General features: G+C 54.8%; 8 protein-coding genes across 8 annotated transcripts; 5 read left to right on the top strand and 3 right to left on the bottom strand.

The window, feature by feature from the left end:
* Positions 1–49: 49 nt before the first annotated feature.
* On the top strand, positions 50–565 carry LMH87_010589 (uncharacterized protein; the record flags this gene model as incomplete). Its single annotated transcript, XM_056197768.1, has 2 exons — positions 50–141; positions 193–565. The coding sequence occupies 2 exons, from the start codon at positions 50–52 to the stop codon at positions 563–565; spliced, it is 465 nt and encodes a 154-aa protein (XP_056054784.1).
* Positions 566–771: 206 nt separating this feature from the next.
* LMH87_010588 (uncharacterized protein) lies at positions 772–2,666 on the top strand (the record flags this gene model as incomplete). Its single annotated transcript, XM_056197767.1, has 6 exons — positions 772–783; positions 1,119–1,123; positions 1,174–1,364; positions 1,419–1,632; positions 1,691–2,156; positions 2,229–2,666. 6 exons carry the CDS (start codon positions 772–774, stop codon positions 2,664–2,666), a joined length of 1,326 nt encoding a protein of 441 aa, XP_056054783.1.
* A 210-nt stretch (positions 2,667–2,876) lies between these two features.
* On the bottom strand, positions 2,877–3,686 carry LMH87_010587 (uncharacterized protein; the record flags this gene model as incomplete). The annotated part of the gene is made up of 2 exons (XM_056197766.1): positions 2,877–2,980; positions 3,035–3,686. 2 exons carry the CDS (start codon positions 3,684–3,686, stop codon positions 2,877–2,879), a joined length of 756 nt encoding a protein of 251 aa, XP_056054782.1.
* Positions 3,687–4,073: 387 nt separating this feature from the next.
* On the top strand, positions 4,074–5,302 carry LMH87_010586 (uncharacterized protein; the record flags this gene model as incomplete). The annotated part of the gene is made up of 2 exons (XM_056197765.1): positions 4,074–5,238; positions 5,295–5,302. 2 exons carry the CDS (start codon positions 4,074–4,076, stop codon positions 5,300–5,302), a joined length of 1,173 nt encoding a protein of 390 aa, XP_056054781.1.
* Positions 5,303–5,669: 367 nt separating this feature from the next.
* Positions 5,670–6,158, top strand: LMH87_010585 (uncharacterized protein; the record flags this gene model as incomplete). Its single annotated transcript, XM_056197764.1, has 1 exon — positions 5,670–6,158. The coding sequence occupies one exon, from the start codon at positions 5,670–5,672 to the stop codon at positions 6,156–6,158; it is 489 nt and encodes a 162-aa protein (XP_056054780.1).
* A 244-nt stretch (positions 6,159–6,402) lies between these two features.
* On the bottom strand, positions 6,403–7,726 carry LMH87_010584 (uncharacterized protein; the record flags this gene model as incomplete). The annotated part of the gene is made up of 2 exons (XM_056197763.1): positions 6,403–6,709; positions 6,759–7,726. The coding sequence occupies 2 exons, from the start codon at positions 7,724–7,726 to the stop codon at positions 6,403–6,405; spliced, it is 1,275 nt and encodes a 424-aa protein (XP_056054779.1).
* A 587-nt stretch (positions 7,727–8,313) lies between these two features.
* LMH87_010583 (uncharacterized protein) lies at positions 8,314–10,067 on the bottom strand (the record flags this gene model as incomplete). The annotated part of the gene is made up of 3 exons (XM_056197762.1): positions 8,314–8,631; positions 8,685–8,806; positions 8,882–10,067. 3 exons carry the CDS (start codon positions 10,065–10,067, stop codon positions 8,314–8,316), a joined length of 1,626 nt encoding a protein of 541 aa, XP_056054778.1.
* A 303-nt stretch (positions 10,068–10,370) lies between these two features.
* Positions 10,371–13,069, top strand: LMH87_010582 (uncharacterized protein; the record flags this gene model as incomplete). The annotated part of the gene is made up of 6 exons (XM_056197760.1): positions 10,371–10,377; positions 10,505–10,673; positions 10,733–10,808; positions 10,895–11,887; positions 12,687–12,691; positions 12,976–13,069. 6 exons carry the CDS (start codon positions 10,371–10,373, stop codon positions 13,067–13,069), a joined length of 1,344 nt encoding a protein of 447 aa, XP_056054777.1.
* Positions 13,070–13,670: the final 601 nt, after the last annotated feature.

Here is a 13,670-nt window from a genome sequence, read left to right as displayed (position 1 = left end):
TGGGATCTTTTTGTTTGACTGGGAATTCACTCACGCACGTCGACTCAAAATGGCCGAAGAAAGCAAGCCACCATTTCCCCCATTTACGCTGGAAACGGCCAAAATCAAAGTCAAGGCCGCGCAAGATGCCTGGAACACCAAGTACGTCAGACAAATGTGACGAACCAGACGCGGAAGCTGATGCACCCGCAGGACCCCGGATACCGTCAAAATGGCCTATACGCCCGACACCATCTGGCGCAACCGCGACCAGTTCCTCCGCGGGCGCGACGAGGTCCGCGACTTCCTGGCCCGCAAATGGGCCACGGAGAACGGCTACCGCCTGCGAAAAGAGCTCTTTGCGTTTACGGACAACAAGATTGCGGTGCAGTTCTGGTACGAGTGGCACGACGAGGGTGGGCAGTGGTGGCGCACATACGGCCTTGAGGACTGGACCTTTGCGGAGAATGGTCTGATGAGGAAGCGCCAGATGAGCGGGAACGATGTCAAGATTGCGGATGAGGAGCGGTGGTTCAAGGACGGGGTGGATGTGAATGCCGTGGATATTTCAGAGCGCCACTGGTAGAGTCGCTCTGTGCCGGCACTACTTAGTAAACTTGAATGATAAAGAGTAGTAGCGATGATGTGCTTTGGTCTTCCACTTGCCCAAGCACCAAATATGTGATAATGATACATACAACTGAGTTTGCCATCGTAGAAAGGCACACGTAGCTAGCCGACATCAGCTCTGTTCCTATAGACACTGAGACTGCAGCAACAGCAACAACAGCAATGTGCCTCACGGTGAGGCGGGGCGGCGACGACCGATGCTTGTGTTTTTGTCAAGCATACATCACCAGAAAACACAGCAAACACAGCATGTTTGAAACTAACGAATGCCATCAAAGAATTCATTCTCATGTGTAAACTATTTCGAGTAATCACAAAAAGGGCAATGTGAGGCTAATGTATCTCCGACCTTGCCACTTGGGCATCGCGGGCGACCGTTGGACAGAGTGGGGGAGGGGCATTTCAGCCCACTTGAAATAAACTTCCAAGGTTCAACGATCTGTCTACCTGCACCAACATCGGATGAACCACACGAAAAGCCGCGTTTGCATGTTTCTCATCTGATACAGCCCGAGTATCTGCCTTTAAACCACCCATGACAGGAGAAATTGACCACCTGCGCAGGGAAATTGCGCAGCGCGAATCGGAGCTCGCGGACCTGAAATCCCAGCTCGCCGTCGCAGAGTCGGCGAAACGCGAGGCTGACGACGGCGCAGACACCAGCGCAGCGCAACAAGACTGGAAATGGCCGCTGAAAGAAGATGAATATGAGCGGTATAGTCGGCAGATGATTGTGCCCAACTTTGGACTGCAAGGTGGGCCGCAACGTCTACTGCACCAAAGAAACCCCATCGCTAACGCAGCCACAGGCCAGCTTCGACTAAGAAATGCCAAGGTACTGCTCGTCGGCGCGGGCGGTCTGGGATGTCCGGCGGCGGCATACCTGGCGGGCGCGGGTGTCGGTGTACTGGGTCTTGTCGACGGCGACACGGTAGAGGTGTCGAATCTGCATCGCCAGGTAGCGCATTCGACCAGTCGCGTAGGCATGACCAAGGTCGAAAGCGCCATTACCTATCTCAAAGAGTAAGAAACCTCCTCTTCCGGATGTGACGACGGAAGGGATTGCGACTAATGGAAGCAGACTCAACCCCAGTATAACATACAAGGCGCATCAAACACACCTGACGCCGCAAAACGCAGCCTCCATCCTCTCACGCTACGATCTTGTCCTAGACTGCACCGACCACCCGACCTCTCGCTATCTCATCTCCGACGTCTGCGTGCTGCTCCGCAAGCCCCTCGTCTCCGCATCCGCTTTCCAGACCTCTGGCCAGCTGCTCACCCTCAACAGCCCGCCCAGCCGCGGCCCCTGCTATCGCTGCGTGTTCCCCAAGCCGCCGCCGGCCGAGAGCGTGGTCGGCTGCGGCGAGGGCGGCATCGTCGGGCCCGTGGTGGGAGCCATGGGCGTTTTGCAAGCATTGGAAGCGATCAAGCTCATCACCCAAGGCGGGCTCGAACCAATTGACGGTGCCGCAGCAGACGCGGCCATGCCAAAACAGATGACCATGCTACTCTTCAGCAGCATGGCGGACACCATGTTTCGCACGGTGCGTATACGCGGCAAACGAGACGACTGCTTTGCTTGTTCCGGCAGGGAGGACGCCCTGACGCTCGAGCAGATGCAGTCGTCGCTCGACTATGTGCAGTTCTGCGGCGTCGCCCAGCCCGTCAAGCTGCTGCACCCCGCGGAGCGCATACCGGCTTCTGACTATGCACGGATAGCCGCAGACCGAGGATCGCCGCATCTGCTCATTGATGTCCGCGAGAAGGAGCACTTTGGGCTGTCCAGCATTGAGGGGTCGATAAATGTCCCCATAAGCCAGTTCATGAGATCCCGAGCTTCCACAGTAACCGGGGCCCTTGACTGGATGCCCGCCGATTTACCTCATTCTGCGCCTATATATGTCGTCTGTCGGGTAGGCAACGACTCGCAGGTAGCAGCGAAGAAACTCAAGGAGCTAGGACTTGACCGCAACGGTGAGCGGTTCGTTGGAGACATCGACGGTGGTCTACGGGCGTGGCGTAAGGATGTGGACCCAACATTGCCGTTTGTATAGCACAGAAAAGGAAGAAACGCAGAAAAATGGCGAGTTGCTAATATAATATAATAAAAAATCGTCGTTCAGACAAGAGGAGTTGTACGGTTATGCAGACGTTGATTCCACGCAAATTGTTACACAGGCCCTCCCAGATCGCCTCAACACATATCGATCGATGCGTTCCCATTCCCTTTTGATTTTTCTCGTACATCATTCGAGATGATTCGTTTATACAAAGTTGGCATTCTTCTTGCGGTTGAACGCGCGCTGGTCCTTGAGCCAGCGACGGTATCCGGCGACGCTCGAGATCTTTTCGCCATAGTAGTCGGGAACTAAAAAAATGTATTAGCATGACACCAACCTGATTTCCCAATCATTGAACAAACCTGGGTTGCTGGTGCTGGACTGTGTTGGATCGCTGCGGTGCTTCTTGACGCGGGTCAGGAACTCGCTCTCCTTCTGCAGCATCTGCGTCTTGTACCGCCTGTTGAGCAGGTAGAACACCTGGCTGCCCAGGATCGGCCCAATTAGCCAGCCCAGGCCACCGGCGCACAGGGTGGCGATACCAAGCGTGACAAAGGGGTCCAGAGGCACCATGCCGATGAGGCTGTCGGCGGCGCCGCTCGAGAGGGCCACGGCGCCGGCACCACCGCCCATGATGCCGGACAAGAGGGAGAAGACCATCTGGATGCGGCGGCGTTTAACGCGGAGTTGGAAAAACGAGTTCCAGTCAAGAGCCGCGGTGGAGGCGGCGCCGCTGCCGCTGTTGGCTGTGCTGGCGGCGGCGTTTTGCTGGAGTGGTGTGCTGGAGAAGAAACGTGCGGTCGAGGTAATGGCGGCCGCCTGGCGGCTCGCGCGGGCGGAGATGCTAAAGGTTGGGGGAGAGACTGTCTTGGGCATCGATCGGGCGATGAGTGAGGGTTGGGCGGCGGAGCGGGCGGGCAGTGTCGCAAAGGCAGCTCGCGGGCACGACCGAACCACGGACGAGGAGGCCTGGCGAGCGCCACGAAGCACCATCGTCTTCATCGGTGCAGACATATTTGGTCGATCGTGCGTTGGTCAATGCTGCGATCGGATAGCACCCAGTCGATTGGACGTTGCGTCGGCGAAGCAGAGAAGAGCGGGCGATAGGAATTGGCGGCCGCTGAAAGAGGAGGCGTTGAAGTGGTGATGTAGCAAGCCAAAGATTTGGGCCAGTCGCAGGCGGTGGATTGGCGCAGGCCATGGCAAAGCTTGCCAGCAAATTAATATGGGGAGGGTCGCGCCCAGCCCCACGCGCCGTCCGATCACTTCACAGCCCAAGAGCGCAAACCATCCTAAAAAGCAAACAGCTGCCGGCATTGCTAGTACCGCTATTCCAAGCATGGAGCCGTGGTCACTCTCATAGCAGTATAAAGAGGCTCGAGGGAGCCGCCACAAATAGCCATGACTTCACCGTACCCGCGACGCCCGCGGCAGCCCACGAGCCGCAAAATCAAAATCGAGATCGTGTTGCCCTCGCGCCCGGCCGACTACGTGCCCAACTCCGGCCCGCCCCTTCGCCGGCTCGACCTCCTCCCGCCCGCCGACTCGACCGCGTACATTGACGACCGAATTCTGCTCCCACCCGCCGGTCTCGCCGCCGACGGCCGCCCCCTGCCCAAGCGTATGAAGTACATCGTCGGCTGGCGCGATCTCCCCGCGGCGCGTCTCCTCGTGCCCGCCATGGACGTCCTCGACTACGTCTCACCGTGCGCCCTCGAAGACTGGGAGTTCAAGATGGAGCTGGAGCTCGACGTCGAGCGGGCGCGCCTCGAGGCCGAGCGCCAGGCCCTCAAGGCGCAAACGCTGCACCAGGGCCCCGCCTCGGAGCTGCCAAAGACGAAGCGGCCCGGACGGCCGCCGCTGCATCATACCAACATTGAGACTGCCGTCGTCGCCGAGGCGGAAGAAGAGGATAGGGAGCATACAAGACACCGTGGCGGGGCCATGAGCCTCTCCACGCCCAAGAAGCGCAAGATGGACGACTTTCTCGACGGTTACACTAGCGACGAGAGCCCGTCCGAGCAGCTCCTGTTTGACTTTGCGCGCTCAATGGACCAGAAAGAGGTGGATCTTACCAAGGAGGATACTAAAGGCGTTGGTGAATTGCCGCGCGGACATGTTGCGCCCATGGTACCCATGGCACCTACGGCTCCCATAGGCCCTACCGCGCCGCGGGTCATTGACGACCACGACCAAGCATACCGCGGTGTCAAGAGCCAGTTCTTCAAGAACTCGAAATCCACTACCAAAATGACCCTAGCGCTGATGTCGGCGCCGGCAGCGGCAAAGCCAAAGCCGGCGCGGTCGCAATCTCCTGGCATGTCTTTCCCACTTGGCAACCCCCCCCCAAGAGAACCAACAACCAAACCATCGACGCAAGCCAAATCACACTCGCCAAGCCCTATAACCGACTTTCTGTCTGCTGCACGAAGCAATAGCGGCACGTTACAGCCTCCGAAGACGCAGGCGTCGAGCAAGGCACCATCCGAGTTGCCACTCGATAAAGCCCAGCCCCGACAGCAGCCCAACACAAAGCAGGCGTCTGCCCTCGCGCGAAAGTACAGCGGTATGTCAAAGACTCCAGCGCAACGCATAACGAGCAAAGTACCATCCCAGCCGCAGCTCAATAAAACCCAACCCCAACCGGGAGACCGCCAAAAATCTCTGTCCGCTCTCGCGCAAAAGTACACTGGTACAGCAAAGCCCTCCACGAGACGGGTATCGAGCAAAGTACCAGCGCAACCGCAGCTCAATAAACCTCAGCTCCAACCGCAAGCTAAGCCAAAGCAACTGCCTGCCCTGGCGAAAAAGTACAGTGGCACGTCAAAGCCCCCAGCACAGCGGGCATCGAGCAAAGTGCCGCCTGAACCGCCACTCGGCAGCACTCAACCGCGATCGCTGGCCAAACCAAAATTTCGATCGCACGTCGCACAGAAAAAGGAGTCCAGGCCACAAGCGCGGAAACCAATGCCGCTGAGAGCAAAAATACCACCGCGTATGCCTGTATTCGCCCACTCCAGCTCCGACTCGGACTCTGGGGACGAGGACTATGAGCCGACCTGGGACGTTGACCGCATCGAGGACATGGAGCTCTTTGACGTCGAGGGCGAAGGGCTCGTTCGGTACTTCAAGGTCCGCTGGGAGGGGGACTGGCCGCCGGAGCAGAATCCTACGTGGGAGCCCGAGAAGAATCTCCCCGAGGATCTCGTCGCCGAGTTTTGCCGCACATTCAACCCGAGAGGTGGAAGCAGGACGTCGTCGGAACCTAGACACACGAGCCACGACGAGGATACGCTTCAGTTGCCAGTGCTCAAGCGGACAGACGAGAGTGGCATGGGAGATGATGTTCATCAGCCGTCGAGCGCGGACAGTGGCCTGTTTGTCTACTCGAGCGACGACGGCATGGAGAAGCACACCTGGGATGCGCCCAATTCGCAGGGCCACCGCCCCAACCTTAACGGGGTTTACCCGGCGCACATGACATAGCTTTACGACATGGAAACGCGGAGAGGAATGAGCGCGGAAGTAATGATAGTGGAGTTGTCGGTCAAGGGAATCGAGTGCATTTACTGCGAGCCGGCTGGCTAAAATAGCAATTACCAAGATACCCATGCTAGAAGACATTTGTAATAATAACAGCGAATCAAAGAAGCCAGATAAAATCCTCCTTGGTAAAATGCAATCGTTCAAAATCGCGTTGTCGGGCCACTCCGACGGCGTCGGCACCCTCTCATACATTGATGAGCAGATCATCATGTAGCTGTGCCGGGAATCTGTCCACGTTATCAGGAGGCGGCGTCTCCTTGATTCCTTTGCATTTCAGTTCGCATTTTCCATCGCATTTCGGCACGATGCCGTCCACCAAGCCTTGCTCGGAAGTGAGCTCCCTCCGGTGACGCGCAATTTTTCCGTATTCATCCCATCCCCGCAGACTAATGGTGTGGCGATTTTCGAAAAACGATTCCCAGCTTCCAGACAATTTAGAATATTCGAGTTCTACGAGGAGCTCTTCCGGTGCTTGCTTCTGTTTCTTAGAACTGGGATGAGTTGTCAGTATATGCTCCTATGGACTGCACACGAGCATACCTCGGCGTATGTCTTGTTCGAAGAGGTCTCTCGCGGGGTTCCTCATCCAAGCTTGTTCCAACGCTTGACGTAGTCTCGAATGAGTCATCATCCGTGGTCGTCGCATCAGATGCCGAAATGTTCCGTTTCTTGTGGTTGGTGCGAGGATGCAGGTTGCGCTGCGTCATGACGTAGTAATACCTCTCTGGCCAATATTCGTTGAACGGCGAACGATCGAACTGCTGCTGCAGGTAATCGGGAGGCACGTAAGCTACATAGCCGCCGTAGCCAACGCGATCCTCGCGTGATCCGAGTCGCTTTGCAGCCGCTCTGCCCTCAAAGATAAAGTCAAAGAGATTGTTGTTCATGTGTAGCGATGTACGGTGCGCAACTCCGACGCTCGCAAACTCCATTGTCAAGGTCTCAGTTGCGGCATCGTATTCAGCGGCCAAGATGTCCTGCGGCGCTGCGACTGCGTGAATTATAAACCAAACGCAGTTCACTGAAATGGGAGAAATAGCCACTGTGCGTGTATATCCGCGGTTCAGAGAATTGTCGGTGTTGCAGCAAATGGGAAACGACGGGGTGGGTACAACCCAGACGCCGGCAGCGTACAGCTCTCCCGCCCCCGAGAGGAATATTGGACATGTAGAGTTGACAGCCAGGCGACACATTTCTGATGACTCGGATGTTGCAAATTCCACGAGCATTGTCATGCTGCCGTTGTTCGTGCCTCGGACCACGGGTGCCACCGCGTTGACTAGCAGTACTTGGCCAAAAGCAGCTGCGGCACGCGCAACCTGCAGGGCGGTAATGGACGGGGGAAGATTGTAAAACAGAATTCGACGACTTTCCATTGTGCTTGAGCTGGTGATATTGCCACGACAAATCTTGAAATCTCGAACGAGTTCAATGTCCGTGTGGTAAGTTAAAGACAAGGGAGCGGGTACATCGCTCGGGGGATCGCCTTCTTCCTTCGTCGACGACATTGTGTCAATGATGTGAGCTGCAATTGTTGTCCAGGAAACGAATAGAGTCAATTGGATACAAATGCAAGGCTGTGCTTATGAAGTGCGGCAGGAGGTGGGAGGGGTCCGAAAGGAACCAGGTGACTGGGGCAGGTCGCTATGGCGGGGTCCGCCGTGAAATAAATAGTTACGCGTTAAAGGAGGATAGTGTTAGAAGATAAAGGTATTAGATCATTGGAGGATTAAAAGACGAAAAAGATGAAGAAGGTCAGCCATGGGTGGCGGAAGGTGAAATAACGATGCGGGTGAAGAAGCTGGAGTTGGCGATGCGGGCATGCGTGTTGGTCAAACCACCGCTGTCGGCATAATGACACCAGCGTTGAACGCAGGGTCGCAGTTGCCACGACCAAGATACCGGCTCAATCTCGAATAAGATATTTCAAGGTAAAGAGATAATATTTTTGACAATGGCGACATTATTTATCTTCTTCTCGGGAGAGACTTCGCAAATAAAACGACAATGTGACCACTACTCAATGCTTCGAGACTTTACCATTTACGCTCCTAGCACATTGCAGTTTGAAGCAGAGATTTTATTAAAATCAATCTCAGTTCTGGATTCGCTTCGCAATATCTTTGATGCGACCGATTTCCTTGCAGCAAGACTGTTGTCGCTTCTGGGCAGTTCTGTCCAATTCCTTCAACACTCTCTGACGATCTCTAGCTCCTTCTCGAAGCCCTCGTTTTGCGGAATTGAGGCGTTGACTGAGCGCGTCGCTATCCTCTTGCAATCTTCGTAGGAGGGTGTGGTGTTCTTTTGCAAAACGTTTCTGGAGGCGGTCCACAATGCTGGTGCCATTCTGGCGATATACGGAGGCAACAGAGCCAACCTCTTTCTCCTTGTCTTGCAGATACATTCCGATACGCTGGAAATGTTAGTAATCAACTTTCAGCCAAGTAGAGAAATACCGGCACTTGCCTTGTGGATTTCCTGCAGTCGGTGGCCGATGTCCTCGTCGCGCCTGGATACATTTCTCGACATGAGAATAGACAAGTCGCCCATCAATGGAGGCCGGGCCGCTGGGATCGACTCGATAGAGTCTTGTACGTCTTGAGATACAAGTGGAAGAGAAAGGGGCGGTGGAAGCTGGTGAGACGGAAGAGGAACTTGCATACTAGAGATGCGTTGCGGGCTTGGTTGCACGCTTGGGGTAGTCATGCGCGTCGAATGGATCGACTCTGCCACACTGCTGCCGTTCTGCTCTTCCTCATTTTGATCGACATCCTCGGGATGAGCAGGCCCACAGAGCTGGGTGCGTCTATTATCACTGCGAGCATCAGACAATACGTGAGCTGGCTGTTCCGAACCAAGTTCTGGGGAGCCAGTCATGGGTCCTGCCGCAGGAGAAGCGTTCTCTGGCTTTCTGTTGTTCGCTTGGGGCTTCGGCTTTATTGCTGAAGGTCGCTGAGGCTGGCGCTTCTGGCATTTCTTGGGGCGCTGGTCAGTAACTGGAGGGGTGGTAAGAAGCGTGGTCGGGACCCTCTGTGTCTCGTCGTCGATTGGCAATGGTGTTTTGGGACGCTGTCGCCTCCTCCTCGTTTCAGCTGTCTGGGTGATTTTACTATCGACCCGTTCCTCACGCCGTTTTCTTTTGGACGAAGCTTCCTTTGCAGCTCTTCGGGCCATGGATTTGTCAGGTCTGGTCTTCTTGTTTGCATTCTGAGCCCGCGAGTGAGAGGCTGCATATAGGGACGAAACTTCTTCCAAATCATCGTCTTCATCAGAGCTGCTTTCACCATCTGCATACGAGACTTTTGGTCCAGATCGTGTGTTGTACGGCTTTTTCGGCATTTGCTCGGGGGCCGTCTTCCGTGGCACTTTGGCACGTTTCGATGTTTTGCCAGGCCGTTCACCAAGCAGGCTGGCCGGCTCGCCCACTTCGGAGGCAGGCAAGTGTGTCATCTGCGATTGCCGAGAAACAAACTCGAATGGATTGTCCATCGCGTCGTTCATGGCAAAAGGGCTGCTGCGATGGGCTGTTGTGCACGTCTCGGAGAAATCCAAACGGTCACGGCCTTCGATGGTTTCGATAGTCGTCAGACGAATATCCTCTAGCTGAGATGGAATCGGAACTGTTTCTGGCAGCTGTTCATCGTGGGTTTGGGCGCTAGAAAATGGGCCAGGTGCTGCGTCTTCTTGGAACTGCCAGTCTACCTCCTCCACATTGCTCTGAGCTGCAGAACTCGGGCGCCCAATACTTCCACGGGACCAGTGGTCGCTTCGTTGTTGCGGTTCTATGTCCATTAGATCGGCATCATCGATACCCTCATCACTGAGGGTTGAATGAACGTGCCGCGCCATGATCGATAATTGAACACGATCTTGTAAGGAAAAACTGTGGGCAAGGCCAAGAGACGCCTTTACTGCTGAATCTCAATAACTACGCTGCAAACGGGAGTGTGTGGTGGGTGTGCTTTCAAACGGCCGCGCAGCCGGGCCGGCAGATCGGTCGGCGGCTCGCAGCTGGCAGCTGGCAGCTGTCGGCCAGGACAGAAACACACCAACACATTGCAACGTCGCAAGGTTGCCGGATTGTATACATTGACTCATCACCAGCACATCTCGGATCGTCGGCCATTGATACGTGTCCAAAGATTGAAAATAATGATTGGTAATTATTTACCCCTTGTCGCGCCGTTTCTTCCAGCGGCTACATAGCTTAACTCCGTAGGCTTGCCCACAGCCCAGGGAGCAGACAGGCTAGAGCTGCCGCAGTTGTAAGCTGATTGTTTCAATAGTACCAACGGCGCAAGCTTTATGCCTGCTGGACTCGTGTACCCCGGAGGCTCGGGCAGTCGGGCTCATGCTTTATTATTCAAAACGACTTCTTACTGGACGGAGCATCGCGACTCATGTCCGCAGGGCCCGCAAGTCCGCTGTCACTAACGAACTAGCGTGTGAGGCTTGGTAAGGCTACATCATCGACCGACAGGCCGCACAATACTTATTGCCAAGTCATCCTCCAGCAATCGGACTAGACTCTCTCTATCTTCCAATCACACACCCATTTCCTGCGGCATCACTATCAGCCTACTCTCGTTGGTACGCGACAGCCACGGCCGACAACCCGACGACAAAGGCGTCGACTACCCAACTCCGCAATGACGAGGAAAGAAGAACTGCCCCAGGGCCGACGAGGTTCCCTCGCACCTCATACATTGTACGAGACGGAGGCTGCCGAACTTACAAACCTATCAGTTGATTGCCAGTTCAAGTGTGGCGAGACGACATCTCGGCGCTTATGGAATGCCAAGGACGACTGCACAGCGCATGGCGACGACCCGTCAGCTCCCGACACGGTGCTCTACCTAGCATATGGATCCAACATGTGCGCGCAGACGTTCCTAGGTATGCGCAAAATCAAGCCTCTATCCCAGATGAACGTGTACGTGCCAAGCCTACGCTTGACATTTAACCTGCCGGGTGTTGCGTACATGGAGCCGTGCTTTGCCAACGTGGACTATCGCAACGACAGATCGGAAAAGCCGGCCGGCCATCCGGATGAGAACTGGGATGGTTGCCTAGTCGGCGTCGTGTACGAGGTGACCAAATCTGACTGGCGCAACATCATGCGTACCGAAGGGGGTGGTGCCAGCTACAAGGAGATTGTGGTGCCCTGCATCCCGCTGTCCAGCGAGACTGGCGTAACGCTCCCCGAGACATTCATGGCCAGGACCCTTCACGCGCCTCCCACGCCCGACCACAAACGGCCTGGAAATTGCGGCTGGTGGGATCGCCTCACCACTGGTCCATATCGCCCAAGCGACGACTACGCGCAGCCTAGCCTGCGTTACATCAAGCTGCTGCGTACTGGTGCCAAGGAGCACAGCTTACCGCAGGTGTACAAGGACTACCTGGAGTCGATACAGCCATATACGCCGACACATACTCGCCAGAAGATTGGCAAATTTGTCTTCATTCTCATCTTCGGACCCCTGTTCCTCTTCATGATCCGTGTCGCAGCGCTGTTTGCCGATGAAAGCGGTCGGACACCCAAGGTTCTGTCCGCATTCATGACAATAATGTCCAACACAATGTGGATCAGCTATGATAATTTTCTCAAGCCGATATTTGGAGATGGTGAAAGAACACAAGTGGAAGACGATGCAAAGGCAGAGCGGGTAAATGGAGTCGGCGAGAAGGAGTCGCTATTAAACGGACACGCATAGTCAATGCTTGCGTTGGTGCTGGTGTTGCATTTACAAGTAGACATGGGGATCTCTCGCTCTACATAAAAGCTATTTAGCATTCATTCAGAAAAAGAAATACGGCTGCATACAATTTCCTGCGTGCGAGTCGCAGCTGTCGTCTCTCGTACGCCTAAAGTGTTGCAATTATAACTGCCAATCATTGATGGGTGCCTTGTGATACTGATCCCAGCCGCTCTCTAGGTTACACCACTCATAATTATGCTTTGTGCATATAAGTGACAAGATACTGGTGCTACTTCACGCCGGTCGGCTCCCGCCTGACGGATAGTTGCATCCTCGGTGAGGAGGTAGACAGGTCGGCGAGCGATCACAACTAGCTAGCCATCCCACATACACCCCACTGTGGCTTGCAGTTCATTGAACATTTCAATACTGAGAAGTGCCTATTGAATCTGCATGTGTTCTCAGCCAGGTCTATTCTTCACCTCTCCTGCTGAAGGTGTCAGGTGGATGGCTCCGTCAGACATGCATAAGACATACAGCACCAGTGACAAATAAGACGCCCCTCTCCCTACCTGCAGCAGCCTATAAAATCCTTCAGATATTTGTTTGTGCCGTGCCTTTGACCGAGCACACAAGTGAGTTGCCTTCCCCAGGGCACGAGTGGTCCGGGTAGGGTGCGTACGCGCCTCACAGCACAGCAGAGCACACAGCACAGTGACTGCCAGCTCAGAGCCGGCAGTACAAGCCTTAATTCTTCTTTTAATAGATCAGGTGCGAGATTTATTGCTTGTCTTAGTGCTTGGGTGAAATTTTTAGGAACATCTATAAGTAGCAGCCGTCGTGCTTCCCTCGGGACTTCGTTCTTCCCCACCCCCGCCTTGACCAGATAAACAACTAAAACAGGCAAACACTCAATCACACGACAATCTCTGCTTAAAAAAAGCCAATCATGAAATGTCATTCGTCCAAATTCATTGCTACCCTGCTCGCTGCAGCACGCTGTGTTGTTGCTATTACCAGAACAGAAGAACTTCTCGCTGATGGCGTCGTCCAAGTTACGTTTTCGGACTTTACCAACACTGGGACACTTTTGAACACGACCGATACACCAGAGCTTCAGCAGAGGTCGACTTTAGCGAAGCGCGTTGAATGTACCGACGTGAGAACATCCTGGGATTACTGGTGGTACGGAGCCGGACCGGTCCTTGTGTGCGGAAACGGGCAGAAGTGCGTCGCTGTCAAGGGTGAAGGGCTGAGAATCAACCTCTCAATCAGTGGCAGTGGAGGAATGGAGGCTTCTCAACTTATCACGTATTCTTTCGGGTTCAAGCCCTCCTATCACTGGCAAACGTCTGTGACGACGTACGTCAAGCAGGACATACACTGGACCGGCCCTGCGCAGTACAGAATGTGGTTGAAGCAGTGGTTTGCTGTGACGGAGGCAAGGTGTCAAACATGCTACGGACCCAACTGTGAAGCGTGGGGACCCAGCAAAGGTTGGCTGCCGTGCAGAGACGACGATTGTTACCAGTACAGCGTCAGCGATGCCTATGCCAGGTGTGATTCGGGAAACCATTGCGAGTACAAATAATATCACGCGCAGTGTTTTCGATATAAAACGGCGACTCGAATTATTCTCTGTTGGCATATTCTTTCCAAATTGTGCCGAGGGATAGCTTCGTTTACAGTGTGGCAGGCTCGTCGGAAGCGGAACAAAGCCCGAAGCGCCTCCTTTCTCCGACCGAAACAC

This window comes from Akanthomyces muscarius, chromosome 5, assembly GCF_028009165.1.
Source record: "Akanthomyces muscarius strain Ve6 chromosome 5, whole genome shotgun sequence".
NCBI lineage: Eukaryota > Fungi > Ascomycota > Sordariomycetes > Hypocreales > Cordycipitaceae > Akanthomyces > Akanthomyces muscarius.
This window is presented reverse-complemented; position numbering and strand designations above follow the sequence as displayed.